Genomic DNA, 15,776 nt, shown 5'->3' on the forward strand with positions numbered 1-15,776 from the left:
GTGGGTGTTCGCTGTCCTTTTGTGCATATTGGGGTGTCGGTTTGTGGTCTGTTCTGCATAACGTGGTGGCTCATTTTGTTCGTTTTCACTGTTGATGGGTTTTCGAGTGGGGATCGCCAAACTGGATCAAGCAACCTTAAAGCCCAGGGCCCCTGCGGGCAATCAAGGGCCCCTGATAGTCAAGGGCCCCTGGGCACTGTCCCCATTGGTCCTGTCAGTAATCCATCCCTGATTATGCGAGCACAGCTGTCATGTACATAACTGGCAAAAGGAGGAGCTTAGCAAAGACACTATACAGCACAGAGCTGCGTAAAACATTAAACCTTCTGTGGAGTAGCAAATCCATGCTTAGCTTGTTTCTGCCAGTTTATTGAGTGAACATGTTTATTTATATTATGTTCCTGCTGTCATCAGCTGAAGGTATAAATTTGCATTATGTTGAGAAATACTGTTTGGCATTAAGGGCATTCAATGACATGTATCATTTAAAAGTCAATTTTGTTTTATTTTTCTTAAATAATTTAAGACTTTTTGCTCTAATTTGAAATGCATTAGGCAGTTAAAAGGATACATATATCAATGTAAGATATTAAATGTGTGTGTACTTCGCTGAAATACATTGTAATATGCAGATTCCAGAGCCATAGAAGCCATCACACCACACAGCGACAGAAAATCTGCACAGGAGGGTGACAGTGTTACACTCTCTTGTAACTACAGCGGTTCTGTCCGTGGTCTTCATTGGTATCGCCAATATGCAGGTTCACCTCCAGAGTTCCTCATACTGGAAGATTCAGGGGCAACTATTCCAGCTAGTCCACCAGTTCCTGGAATAAACATCAATAACAGGAAAGAAGCCAATAGTGTGGCTCTAGAGATCTCCTCTGCTGCTGTCACAGACTCTGCTCTGTACTACTGCGCTTTGAGGCCCACAGTGACAGGAAACCCAATAACACTATACAAAAATACTAACTGAGAAGCGGTTGAGATTGGCAACTGTAATGTTTGCATGTTAACAGAAGAAAAAAGAAGAAATAGCAAAGTAAAAAGTCTAATTGTGGTGATATTAATCTCAACAACAGACAGGAAGTTATAAGATATGGTTTTGTTGTACCAGAAAGATACATGTACCTCTATATGGAAGCAAATATGGAGCTATGTTGTACAGTCACTCTTATGCCTTGCCATCTAATTCATGTTAACATTAACTTTTGTTTATGATTGTTTATCTTTTTTTACTTTAAATTATTTATTTATCTTTTTATTTTTATTTCTTGCTAGGTTGATTTCTTGCAAGTTGTAGCTCAAGTCTTAGGTAAGCACCATTCTCTGCAAACTGCACATGGACAGCAAATGCAAATTAATTTGGCCTGCTCAACCATTTTAATAAACTAGGCCACATAAGTTGACAAGCTCAACAATCAAAACCCTGCCACTACACTAGAATTATTTTGAAGCCACATTAAACCATCAAAACCTGTCATCAGGCTTATCATCATAAAAAAATCACCCTGATGACAGGATTTTGTGATTAGCTTATAATATGCCAAACAAATAATTATCTTTGTAAATATGACTAATTGCTTTGAACAAGATGGCAAAAACACCATGCATTTTAGAATTGGGGAAATTGGAATGTATGTGTGTGTTTTGATTGGGTAATGTCACTAACCACACCCACTTTACAAATACATGCAAGCTTCAGTGTCAACGAAATTTAGAGAGTGTTGATCATACATCATTAATACAGGTTTTCCCTAAGTGCTTCTTTGCAATGTCTCCAATCTCGGTGATCATGATTTGGCTTAAAACATCATAAATGACCTGCATTATCAAGATGTATATATGCAAACTGCTCATTCTCATAACAGGTACATTTTTTTTGTCTTATATACAATAATGTAGATTCAAAATGTGCTCATAATCATCAACTGAACCTTTTAAGCATAATCAATTTCCTTTTAGGTGTATTTGCTGACAGCATTGTGCCAAAAGAAGAGGGTAATAAAACCAGGAAAGAAGGAGAGTCTGTGACACTGAGTTGTACATACAGTACAAGCAGCAATGATGTTTGGCTTTACTGGTACAGACAGTATCCAAACAGAGAACCTCAGTATTTGCTGTTTAAAGGTGCTCGCTATAAGGCTGGTGAAGGGAATGTTTCAGACAATAGTTTTCAGGCAACTTCATCCCACACATCCACTTCACTTACTATTAAAAATGCTGGACTGTCAGATTCAGCTCTCTATTACTGTGCTCTTAAAGTAGTTGCCCAGTGATACAAAGTCCACAGACGCTTTACAAAAACGCATACAGAATTAGTGTGTCAGTGATCCATTTTGTGGCAAACCACAATTATGCTTCTTGAAAAATGCAACAGGATGTGGTAACACCTGCTCAGGAACTAATGGCTCTGTGTGTAAGCAGACTAAAAATGTTCTTATTCACCCCTCTTCTTCATATTTGTTCCTTCCATTAGACCCCACCTGTACAGTTTTCTCAATTTTGTTTGAAAAAATTGTACTTGGTCTGAAGATTTTAGCTGTGATATGCAAATGGAAGTGTCAGAATTTGGCATAAACAACAGCCTGAACTCATGAAAATTATGTGGCCATGGCGACATTTCTGCAAAAGAATATTACATGGTTCATTACTTATCAAGCCAGTTCCAGGGTTAAATGTCCACTGTGTGGTGCTAAAAGAGACTATTTTCCTCAAAATAAGAGGCTTCAAGGTTAATGCTCTATCAAGTTTTAAAACAACAAAACCTACCTCCCCACCCAAAACATAAAACCTGTCAGTTTGTGGTGCTTCTATGACACTTTTGGCTCATTTTGTCACCTTGCATGCTCTTCAGGACTAAAACCTTGGTCCTTTGTATCACAAGTGCAATGGTCTGTTTGCACAATTTGAACAAGCTTGTAAATGTAGTTGCTTATATAATAAAAACAATAAAAATGTGTCAGCTAAAGTCATTAATTATAAAAGGTTATAAGGGATTTGATGCCCTAAAGAGGCATGAGGCCGCATAAGGGCCAGAGAGGCACTAGTCCATCCAGATTGATGGCTGGTCTGGTCCACACAATAAAAACTGCAGGAATATAAGAACAGTTTGCAAAAACTGCATTTTGTTGTATGCAAAATAGCTCACATGCAAGACAATTAACATATTCCTGCTATAAATATAGTTAGAATTGTTTTTTTTTATTTTAACTAAAAAGTAAAAAGTGTGTGGATATCATAAAATAGCAGGGTCTGAGTAACAGCGAGAAAAATAAGTAATTATAAAGACATAATAACCCATGAAAGTCATGATTTGAGTGAAAGTGAATAAAACACAGTTGTTGTAGCACCTCTAGTGTTCATTTCACCTGGAAACTGCAGGAAATTGTACCTGGATAACAAGTTCTTCAAAAATTTATATAGAGTCACATTTTAACTATGAAACCAGGTTGTCTCCGCTCTGTTGGACCTCACAACTTGATTATCCTTATTAGGGGCCGGGTGTGCGGAATCACGACCCGGCCCCACCCTCCACCCTGTCACATTGCTCCCTCGTTCTCTCAGGCCGGGGAGCTTGCATGCATCCTTTATATCATTTGTGGACCTTCTGAGTTCTGATCAACATTCACTTGCATTGTGAGGACCAACAGAGCAGAAATATTCTTTAAAAAATCTTTGTTTGTGTTTTGTAGAAGAATGAAAGTCTTACACATCTGGGATGGCATTAGGATGAGAAAACAACAAGAGAATTTTCAATTTTGAAAACGATTCCTTTAAGGGGAGGTGCTAACTGGAGACATCCTCTGCTAGTCAAAAAATTAATGTTGGCTTCCGTTACAGTTTGTGCTGCAAATGAAGTAATACATTCTGCAAATGATGCTTTTGGCTTTTCTTTTGTTCTTTTGGCTTGCAGGTATGAATTAAACTCTATACTGTCTGGATTTTTGTTTATTTATTTATTTTTTCTCCTGAGATCAATGTGTTAATAAACGTACATTTTATTTTTCCATTTTCAGATGACAGTCTTGGGAGTGTCATCACACCAGTCCAAACTGAGGTATATCAGACAGAAGGGGAAAATATAACACTATCCTGCAACATCTCCTCAGCAGTGACTTTATTTTGGTATCACCAATATCCCAGATCGGCTCCAGAATTTCTTTTCAACTTTCTACATGCTACAGGGAACATTTTACAAAAGTCTAAAGTTATGGATCTAGATACTCGATTCTCTGGAGAACTAAATGAGAAGAAAACCAGTATGATTCTGGAAATCTCTTCTGCTAAATTAACAGACTCTGCAATGTACTACTGTGCCCTGCAGCCCACAGTGACAGGAAAAACACTTTACACCATAAAAAACACGACTCAGCAGTTAACAACACATAATCACTATACATTCTATGTTTAATATCTGATTTTAGATTAAAAGCTTTCTGGCTGTGGTTGTTGTATGCACTAAATGTACTATTAAAATGTTAATAAAACAGAATTATTCATTTTGTTTTCATGAATTATTATATTGATATTATTGAATAAGTTGATACAAATTAACATTGATAGTCCATCAGACTTTGTTCTGAAGCATGCATTCATGTATGGTAAAATATCAAGAATTAAAATGCTTTCGTCACAGTTCAGATTTGACTATTCAGTGTACAGACATGGGGAAACAATATCAGAAAAAATGTCATGAAGATTCCCCAAGGTAAAAGTAGCTTAATAATTTTGTATCAGTTTATTTTTAATACTTATAGATTTAGATTATATATTAGACTGTAATTATCATTCAGTTTTACAAATTTGTCTATTGTCAGTGCAGATGTTGCCTGAGAAATCTTAATTTCACAGCACCACTACGGGGGGGAAATTCTATCAGAGATATTCAAACATTTTAGATAGACCACACCATTTTATCTGAATGAATTCACATGTTCAGTACGCATCAGCAGATGGCCATATTGCTCTATAAATTCTTTATAAAGAATTGAAAATGCATGATCATAAAGTTAGTTGAAATGTAAACACATGGTTCTGTTTTTGAACTCATATAGAATATTGATCCTTTACTTGGGTAAAAAAAATAACTATATTAATTGTCATGAAAAAAAATCTTATACTGCACAAAATATTAATGAGGTACGTATAGATTATTGGACAATGATGAATTATCTGCTGACCTTAAACTGAGTGAAATTGTTCCTTAAAATCAGCTGCCTCGTCTTCATCTCCATCAGGAAATGAAGCTTATTTGTAGGAGCATTAAGATTTTGTGCAATATGAGATTTTTTCATGACAGTTAATCCTTTTTTTATTTTCTTCTTGATGTGTGGCACATTAAGACACAAATATGAGACAGTAATATTAGGATGTGAACACAATGCCACAAGTTCAAGCCCCACTCTCCGGATACAGACATCAACATTATAACTTTCAAAAATATATTCAATATTTTATCTGGAAAAGCAGATAAAGTACAAAAGCTCATCTCAAAGATATTTCACTGCAAACCCGTAAACCTAAAATGTAGTTTTGGGAGAAATAACAACACAGCATGAGATTCAACTTTTCTTATAAGCTGAAAACATCATTATTACCACATGTGCAAATAAAATTGGACCAGCGGAGGAGGATACATATATGTAGTGACAAGAAGACGTTTGACACTGAGTTTCTTTTATAACATCAACAGGAAGCTGAGTGTTGACTTACTATCTCAGTATTTGTGTGGAAGAAGAGAGGCTGGTCTAAATGTTAGAAACCACACCCATATTACAGCTTCACATCAAGTCATCTCTCCTCTGCATACATTTATCTACTTTAATTCACCAAGACATTAATTATATATATATGTATACTAAAATGAACATGGAGAGATATGTTCCACTCATTCTTATAATAGTACCAGGTAAAGTGCATTTAAAATCTCAGTGTCAAACTCTAATATGTGAACTACCAGATCTTTGAATATAGAATCACAGAATGTCATATTTTGATATATTTGTTATATTTTTTAATGTACCAATAAAAAGAGAGATATTTGATTGAAGTCTTCTGAAATATAACCAATCCCTTGCAGGTGTATTTGCTGACAGCATTGGACCAAAAGACAAGGATTATAAAATAATCAGGAGTGAAGGAGAGTCTGTGACACTGAGCTGCACATATGATACAAGCAGCAGTGATGTTATGCTATACTGGTTCAGACAGTATCCTAACAGAGAACCTCAATATTTACTGTATAAAGGTGCTCGATCATACAGATATGAGGATATACCAGATGGATTTAAGTCAGCTACATCCCAATCATCCACTGAACTCACTATTGTAAAAGCAGCTCTGTCAGATTCAGCTCTCTATTACTGTGCACTTAGAGTTGGAGCCCAGTGATACAAAGTGCCTGAGAGGCTTTACAAAAACTCACAAAATTTGTTTTGCTTTGAACATTATTTATTCAAACCACATACATTTTTTTGTAAAACACAAAGGGTCTGTAAAGAGAATGTGGTTACACCTGTGAATAGGGGGGAATGTAAGATTATTATTCAGCATTTATTGTCTCATAATTCTCACGTTATCTCATGTTATATACATTTCTACAGTTTAATCAGAAATCAATAAAACGACAAGAAACGCACACATTCTTGTAGAAAAATGTCTTCTGGATGTTAATTATAAAGAAATTCTTTAGCATTGAAATGCAAATCTGTGAACCTTACTGATCAGCCTATCACTTTCAAACACTTTTTACAGTATATGAGTGCCATCTACACCAAAGAGCATTTATTCCTGCCAGGAGCCCATCTAAATACATCCCCTTTACTAGATAGGTAATGGGTCAAGTTTGTCAATCATAGGCATGTAACAAGGGCCAAATTAACTCAGAAAAACTCTGCCCACAATAAAGATAAAATGGATAGTGACATTTTTGCTGAATTCAGCCTTTCTAATAGATAATCAATGTAGCAGCATGACAAGAGCAGGAGCTGAGCACAGAAATTATAGCACAGAGCTGGTAAAGTTCAGCATTACACAATTCTATGTGGAGCATCTCTGTATTTAGCTTGGGCCTGCCAGTTTAGTGATTAAACATGTTGATCCAAATTATTATACAGCTGTCATCAACTGAAGGTATTATATTACCATGTCACCCATTATGTATATTTCATTTAAATAAATACAGCATCTAGTCAATGTCAAATTCAGATATCCGTGTTCTTCAATATCATTAACACATGCATTGTTGGATCAGAAAGATGGTTCTTTAGTAATTCTGGATTGCGGCTTTAAGGGGAGGTGCTAGCTGGAGATATCCTATTTTTTGGCTAGACCCAAAAAAAAAGAAAATCAGTTATAGTTTGTGCTGCAGATGAACTAATACTACATTCTGAAAAACAAATGATGCTTTGTTATTTTGTTTTTCTATGTTCTCTTGCATGTAATTATTCTATTCCTAACACTCATATTGTATTTTTTTATTTTTTTTTTGCACATTTGTTTTTGTTTTTCTTGATGAGATTTACAAGTATTGACAACCTTTTTTTTTCTGCAGGTGACAGCTTTGGAAATGTCATCATACCAGTTCAATCTCAGATGTATGAAGCAGAGGGGGAAAACATAATTATTTCCTGTAGCTACTCTTCAGCAAGCAGTCTATTTTGGTATCGGCAATATCCTGAATCAGCTCCTGAATTTTTTTTTGTCATTCTACATGCCACTGGGAAAGTTTTACAGAAGTCTAAAGTTGTGGATCTAGATCCTCGGTTTTCTGCAAATGTGAACGAAAAGAGAACCCACGTGGATCTGGAGATATCCTCAGCTAAAATGACAGACTCTGCAATGTACTACTGTGCCCTGGAGCCCACAGTGACAGGAAAACAAACTACACTGTACAAAAACATCACTAATTGTGGGAAAATGTTAAAAGATTTAGCATAATTCTACAGACATTTCCATTGTTTTTTATAGAATTACCAATAAGTGATAAGAAAACCTTGTAAACTCTTACATTTTTTCCATGGTATGATTAAATATAATTTATTTAATGAAGCCCTTTACAAAATAAATGATATGTAAGTAACAAAAATATTTATAAAATAAAAATAAATAAATACATTTATTTGCAGAAGAAACGAGTCCCTGAAATTGTCTCACTGGATACTAAATTAAAAACATATATATAATTTTTTTCTCAATTACCTATATTTATTTGGGTCCTACATATCTGTCTGAAAATATTCAGGTTTGAGGGAGTTAATTCTTTTACAAATTTTACTAAATATTAACAATAAGTTTTTTAGCATAGTATCATTGCACAAATGTAATAATGAAACACAAAAATAATAAACACATGGAGCTCCAGTAACTCCAAAACATATAATCGATAGCATCATATTAAAGTCAGGCATATGAATCAAACATGCTGTTCTCCGTTTTAACAGAGGGGGCATTAGAATCTCACAATATTTATGGTTGGTTCTCTAGCAGTCAATTGCTAGATTTGCCTTACTCTTCTGTAAACTTCAGTGCAAACGTCAGGCCTGGTGCGTTAACTGGAAACCTATTATTATTATTAGGGGACCTATTATGCAAAATTCCCTTTTACATGGTGTTTGAATATAAATGTGTGTTGGGAGTGTGTGTACACAACCACCCTATAATGATAAAAATCCACCCAGTCCATTTTTTTAATCCCTATTAATCATAAGCATGGTCTCAGAACAAGCCGTTCACAGAATCTGTACAAAGTGACATCACTTCTACAAGCCCTGCCCACGACTGTTGACGGACACTGGCATCAATGAATGAAATCTGGTTGCAGAAATTAACAACTATATACAACTATAATTGAAGTCAGGGCTGGACTAACCAAAAGTTGTTGAGTGGGGTGTGGGTGTTCGCTGTCCTTTTGTGCATATTGGGGTGTCGGTTTGTGGTCTGTTCTGCATAACGTGGTGGCTCATTTTGTTCGTTTTCACTGTTGATGGGTTTTCGAGTGGGGATCGCCAAACTGGATCAAGCAACCTTAAAGCCCAGGGCCCCTGCGGGCAATCAAGGGCCCCTGATAGTCAAGGGCCCCTGGGCACTGTCCCCATTGGTCCTGTCAGTAATCCATCCCTGATTATGCGAGCACAGCTGTCATGTACATAACTGGCAAAAGGAGGAGCTTAGCAAAGACACTATACAGCACAGAGCTGCGTAAAACATTAAACCTTCTGTGGAGTAGCAAATCCATGCTTAGCTTGTTTCTGCCAGTTTATTGAGTGAACATGTTTATTTATATTATGTTCCTGCTGTCATCAGCTGAAGGTATAAATTTGCATTATGTTGAGAAATACTGTTTGGCATTAAGGGCATTCAATGACATGTATCATTTAAAAGTCAATTTTGTTTTATTTTTCTTAAATAATTTAAGACTTTTTGCTCTAATTTGAAATGCATTAGGCAGTTAGAAGGATTCATATATCAATGTAAGATATTAAATGTGTGTGTACTTCACTGAAATACATTGTAATATGCAGATTCCAGAGCCATAGAAGCCATCACACCACACAGCGACAGAAAATCTGCACAGGAGGGTGACAGTGTTACACTCTCTTGTAACTACAGCGGTTCTGTCCGTGGTCTTCATTGGTATCGCCAATATGCAGGTTCACCTCCACAGTTCCTCATACTGGAAGATTCAGGGGCAACTATTCCAGCTATTCCACCAGTTCCTGGAATAAAAATCAATAACAGGAAAGAAGCCAATAGTGTGGCTCTAGAGATCTCCTCTGCTGCTGTCACAGACTCTGCTCTGTACTACTGCGCTTTGAGGCCCACAGTGACAGGAAACCCAATAACACTATACAAAAATACTAACTGAGAAGTGGTTGAGATTGGCAACTGTAATGTTTGCATGTTAACAGAAGAAAAAAGAAGAAATAGCAAAGTAAAAAGTCTAATTGTGGTGATATTAATCTCAACAACAGACAGGAAGTTATAAGATATGGTTTTGTTGTACCAGAAAGATACATGTACCTCTATATGGAAGCAAATATGGAGTTATGTTGTACAGTCACTCTTATGCCTTGCCATCTAATTCATGCTAACATTAACTTTTGTTTGTGATTGTTTATCTTTTTTACTTTGTAAATGTATGTTTATAATTTATTTATCTTTTTATTTTTATTTTTTGCTAGGTTGATTTCTTGCAAGTTCTATCTCAAGTCTTAGGTACGCACCATTCTCTGCAAACTGCACATGTTGTTTTGGACAGCAAATGCAAATTCCAACCTAATTTGGCCTGCTCAACCATTTTAATAAACTAGGCCACATAAGTTGACAAGCTCAACAATCAAAACCCTGCCACTACACTATAATTATTTTGAAGCCACATTAAACCATCAAAACCTGTCATCAGGCATATCATCATAAAAAAATCACCCTCATGACAGGATTTTGTGATTAGCTTATAATGTGCCAAACAAATAATTATCTTTGTAAATATGACTAATTGCTTTGAACAAGATGGCAAAAACACCATGCATTTTATAATTGGGGGAATTGGAATGTATGTGTGTGTTTTGATTGGGTAATGTCACTAACCACACCCACTTTACAAATACATGCGAGCTTCAGCGTCAATGAAATTTAGAGAGTGTTGATCATACATCATTAATACAGGTTTTCCCTAAGTGCTTCTTTGCAATGTCTCCAATCTCGGTGATCATGATTTGGCTTAAAACATCATAAATGACCTGCATTATCAACATGTATATATGCAAACTGCTCATTCTCATAACAGGTAAATTGTTTTGTCTTATATACAATAATGTAGATTCAAAATGTGCTCATAATCATCAACTGAACCTTTGAAGCATAATCCGTTTCCTTTTAGGTCTAATTGCTGACAGCATTGTGCCAAAAGAAGAGGGTAATAAAACCAGGAAAGAAGGAGAGTCTGTGACACTGAGTTGTACATACAGTACAAGCAGCAATGATGTTTGGCTTTACTGGTACAGACAGTATCCAAACAGAGAACCTCAGTATTTGCTGTTTAAAGGTGCTCGCTATAAGGCTGGTGAAGGGAATGTTTCAGACAATAGTTTTCAGGCAACTTCATCCCACACATCCACTTCACTTACTATTAAAAATGCTGGACTGTCAGATTCAGCTCTCTATTACTGTGCTCTTAAAGTAGTTGCCCAGTGATACAAAGTCCACAGACGCTTTACAAAAACGCATACAGAATTAGTGTGTCAGTGATCCATTTTGTGGCAAACCACAATTATGCTTCTTGAAAAATGCAACAGGATGTGGTAACACCTGCTCAGGAACTAATGGCTCTGTGTGTAAGCAGACTAAAAATGTTCTTATTCACCCCTCTTCTTCATATTTGTTCCTTCCATTAGACCCCACCTGTACAGTTTTCTCAATTTTGTTTGAAAAAATTGTACTTGGTCTGAAGATTTTAGCTGTGATATGCAAATGGAAGTGTCAGAATTTGGCATAAACAACAGCCTGAACTCATGAAAATTATGTGGCCATGGCGACATTTCTGCAAAAGAATATTACATGGTTCATTACTTATCAAGCCAGTTCCAGGGTTAAATGTCCACTGTGTGGTGCTAAAAGAGACTATTTTCCTCAAAATAAGAGGCTTCAAGGTTAATGCTCTATCAAGTTTTAAAACAACAAAACCTACCTCCCCACCCAAAACATAAAACCTGTCAGTTTGTGGTGCTTCTATGACACTTTTGGCTCATTTTGTCACCTTGCATGCTCTTCAGGACTAAAACCTTGGTCCTTTGTATCACAAGTGCAATGGTCTGTTTGCACAATTTGAACAAGCTTGTAAATGTAGTTGCTTATATAATAAAAACAATAAAAATGTGTCAGCTAAAGTCATTAATTATAAAAGGTTATAAGGGATTTGATGCCCTAAAGAGGCATGAGGCCGCATAAGGGCCAGAGAGGCACTAGTCCATCCAGATTGATGGCTGGTCTGGTCCACACAATAAAAACTGCAGGAATATAAGAACAGTTTGCAAAAACTGCATTTTGTTGTATGCAAAATAGCTCACATGCAAGACAATTAACATATTCCTGCTATAAATATAGTTAGAATTGTTTTTTTTTTATTTTAACTAAAAAGTAAAAAGTGTGTGGATATCATAAAATAGCAGGGTCTGAGTAACAGCGAGAAAAATAAGTAATTATAAAGACATAATAACCCATGAAAGTCATGATTTGAGTGAAAGTGAATAAAACACAGTTGTTGTAGCACCTCTAGTGTTCATTTCACCTGGAAACTGCAGGAAATTGTACCTGGATAACAAGTTCTTCAAAAATTTATATAGAGTCACATTTTAACTATGAAACCAGGTTGTCTCCGCTCTGTTGGACCTCACAACTTGATTATCCTTATTAGGGGCCGGGTGTGCGGAATCACGACCCGGCCCCACCCTCCACCCTGTCACATTGCTCCCTCGTTCTCTCAGGCCGGGAGCTTGCATGCATCCTTTATATCATTTGTGGACCTTCTGAGTTCTGATCAACATTCACTTGCATTGTGAGGACCAACAGAGCAGAAATATTCTTTAAAAAATCTTTGTTTGTGTTTTGTAGAAGAATGAAAGTCTTACACATCTGGGATGGCATTAGGATGAGAAAACAACAAGAGAATTTCCAATTTTGAAAACGATTCCTTTAAGGGGAGGTGCTAACTGGAGACATCCTCTGCTAGTCAAAAAATTAATGTTGGCTTCCGTTACAGTTTGTGCTGCAAATGAAGTAATACATTCTGCAAATGATGCTTTTGGCTTTTCTTTTGTTCTTTTGGCTTGCAGGTATGAATTAAACTCTATACTGTCTGGATTTTTGTTTATTTATTTATTTTTTTCTCCTGAGATCAATGTGTTAATAAACGTACATTTTATTTTTCCATTTTCAGATGACAGTCTTGGGAGTGTCATCACACCAGTCCAAACTGAGGTATATCAGACAGAAGGGGAAAATATAACACTATCCTGCAACATCTCCTCAGCAGTGACTTTATTTTGGTATCACCAATATCCCAGATCGGCTCCAGAATTTATTTTCAACTTTCTACATGCTACAGGGAACATTTTACAAAAGTCTAAAGTTATGGATCTAGATACTCGATTCTCTGGAGAACTAAATGAGAAGAAAACCAGTATGATTCTGGAAATCTCTTCTGCTAAATTAACAGACTCTGCAATGTACTACTGTGCCCTGGAGCCCACAGTGACAGGAAAATGAACTACACTGTACAAAAACCCACGCATGCATAAAAAGAGTCTGAAGCACACGTCACTGTCAAGTGCGTTCACATGTACAAAAAAAAAGAAACCTTTCATTCTACATTGACAAAAGGAACAAACAAACATTGTCTTTCAAGTGTTTATGAAATAGAGATACCATATACTATATTTTCAGAATGGAATAGTTACAATTCAAGTAGTCCTCTTCCAATAAGATTTGATTGCCATCTGGTGGTCACTAAGTAAGATAAATAAAAAAATTACAATTAAAACATTCCAATGTCTTTTCACTGAAATATTATTACTGTTTTTATTGCTGTTGTTCAAACATTTCTCATTTTAAAAAGAATTAGCCTAAATTGATTGATTGCACATTGGTGCTATGTTTGTACTTTCTCGGGACCACAATCCTTGTTTTAAGTACACTTCTTGGTTGTGTTTATTTTCTTTAAGTTTTAACCTAGTTAACCCATGTTGGTTTCTATTGGCATTTAATCTCTAACTATACCTACTGTGTTCCTTCCTGTCATTTACATTTTGTGAGAGTTATGTTCAGGGGTGGAGCTCATCATCACAGATCACTGAGGCAAGCAGCAGAGGCACACTATGCCTTTTTCTTTTACCACAATGTTGACTTTTGTTCTTTTATTACTGATATTAACTGAAGGTAAAATTAAACATATATCATCACAGTATTCTCATTATTTAAATATGCTGAATCTTTCAAATATGTTTTTTCTTTTTTAGGTAACAGTGTTAAAGAAGGCATCACCCCATATAGTGATGCAGCATTTGCCACTGAACGTGAGAGTGTGACTCTGTCTTGTAACTACACTGGTTCTGTTGATAGTCTTCACTGGTATCGGCAATACACCGGTTCATCTCCACAGTTCCTCATATTGGAATACTATGGCAAATCTAGATACGCTGATCCTCCAGTTCCTGGAATCTCCATTAATCACAGAAAAGAAAGCACTAGTGTGGATCTAGAGATCTCCTCTGCTGCAGTATCAGACTCTGCTCTATACTACTGCGCCCTGCAGCCCACAGTGACAGGAAAACTCTGCACACCATACAAAAACCTGACTGACAGTCTTAACGCAAGATAGCAAATAATTGCAAATGTGCCTATTTTGAATATCTAATGCTAGTTTTCTCTTTGATTACAAATTACTCTGCTCTGAGAGTAACAATGTTACAATGTTAAATTTGCATTAATGTTTGTTCAAATTAAATTATTTATAAAAAAAGGACTGTTCAATGGCTATGTCTGCAGAAGACCAAACTTTATTTTGAAATGTGCCGTCATGCTTTTTAACCATGATTTTAAATCCACAAATATGTTACCAAAGCAAAAAAGGTAAAGACTTATGAGATTATTTATTTATAAATAAAAATATATTATTTATCACACTGGTTTTACAATTATAAAATTGTTTTAGTGGCAATGATAAATGTTGTTAAAGTCATACATTTAAATTATTGTACCATTTCTAGCTCCTGTAATGGCTGCTTAGTTGGAACAGTTTTGCTCCATTATAATTGATCCATTATGAATCAATGAATTCATCGATTTTTGTAAAAGCAAAATAAAAAAAATTATGTTTGAAATCTGCCACTAGGGGAAGCAATTACAACAAAAACTGTAGCTGAAGTCGATTGTTGATTTGATACAAAATATACAAATGGTGGTCTAAATGTCCAACCACTACCATATTTACTCACACTATAGCTGAAGAATAGGTCATTTCCCCTTTACATTTATACATTTAAATTCCTAAAGCCAATAATGATAATGTTTATTAGTAAATCTTCTCACCATGTTGAGATACTTCACATTATACTGATTCTTATAATAGTACAAGGTAAAGTGTCCTTAATGTATCATATTCACGCTCAATTATGATGTTGGTTTTGACTTCAAACCATGTTAATGTTAAACTAGATTATAGAATATTGACATAACATATTGTAAAATATTTTGTATCATTGTTTATGTTGTTCATTCATAACACTGATATTTACTGTTCCAATGTAAATGACAGGTTTAACTGAACTTTTGCGAAATTTCATTTTATGCCCTTACGGGTGTACTTGTTGACAACACTGGACCAAAAGACATGGATATCACTATAATCAGGAGTGAAGGAGAGTCTGACACTAGCAGCAACCATGTTTGGCTTTGCTGGTACAGTGTCCTAACAAGGGACCTCAGTATTTATTGGATAAAGGTGCTCAATCATACAGCAGTTATATCGATATACGTACAAGGCCATCAGTTTTAGTCATCTACAAAGCAAACAAAACAAAACAAAACAAAAAAACCAAGCACCGTGTAGCTATTATATGGAAACACCTGCTGAAAATGAGTTGAGGTGAATAAAGAAATATTTAAAAAAGGTTTCAATTACTTCTTCTGTATGAAGTGACAGTTATTCAGTATGTATGCTCTAGTGGTAGTACTGTACAGGATTTCAAAAAGTGGTCATTTAATTTCTTTCTGAAGAT

General features: G+C 35.7%; 1 protein-coding gene and 1 gene segment (V, D, J or C); both read left to right on the top strand.

The window, feature by feature from the left end:
- Nucleotides 1–335: 335 nt before the first annotated feature.
- LOC127645156 (Ig kappa chain V-VI region NQ2-48.2.2-like) lies at nucleotides 336–976 on the top strand. The segment is given in 2 exon segments: nucleotides 336–420; nucleotides 633–976. Coding segments are annotated over 2 exon segments (384 nt in total).
- Nucleotides 977–3,762: 2,786 nt separating this feature from the next.
- On the top strand, nucleotides 3,763–14,377 carry LOC127645158 (uncharacterized). Its single transcript, XM_052128677.1, has 4 exons — nucleotides 3,763–3,916; nucleotides 12,938–13,251; nucleotides 13,860–13,935; nucleotides 14,016–14,377. The coding sequence occupies exons 1-4, from the start codon at nucleotides 3,877–3,879 to the stop codon at nucleotides 14,375–14,377; spliced, it is 792 nt and encodes a 263-aa protein (XP_051984637.1). The 5' UTR covers nucleotides 3,763–3,876.
- Nucleotides 14,378–15,776: the final 1,399 nt, after the last annotated feature.

Source organism: Xyrauchen texanus, chromosome 6, assembly GCF_025860055.1.
Source record: "Xyrauchen texanus isolate HMW12.3.18 chromosome 6, RBS_HiC_50CHRs, whole genome shotgun sequence".
Lineage (NCBI taxonomy): Eukaryota > Metazoa > Chordata > Actinopteri > Cypriniformes > Catostomidae > Xyrauchen > Xyrauchen texanus.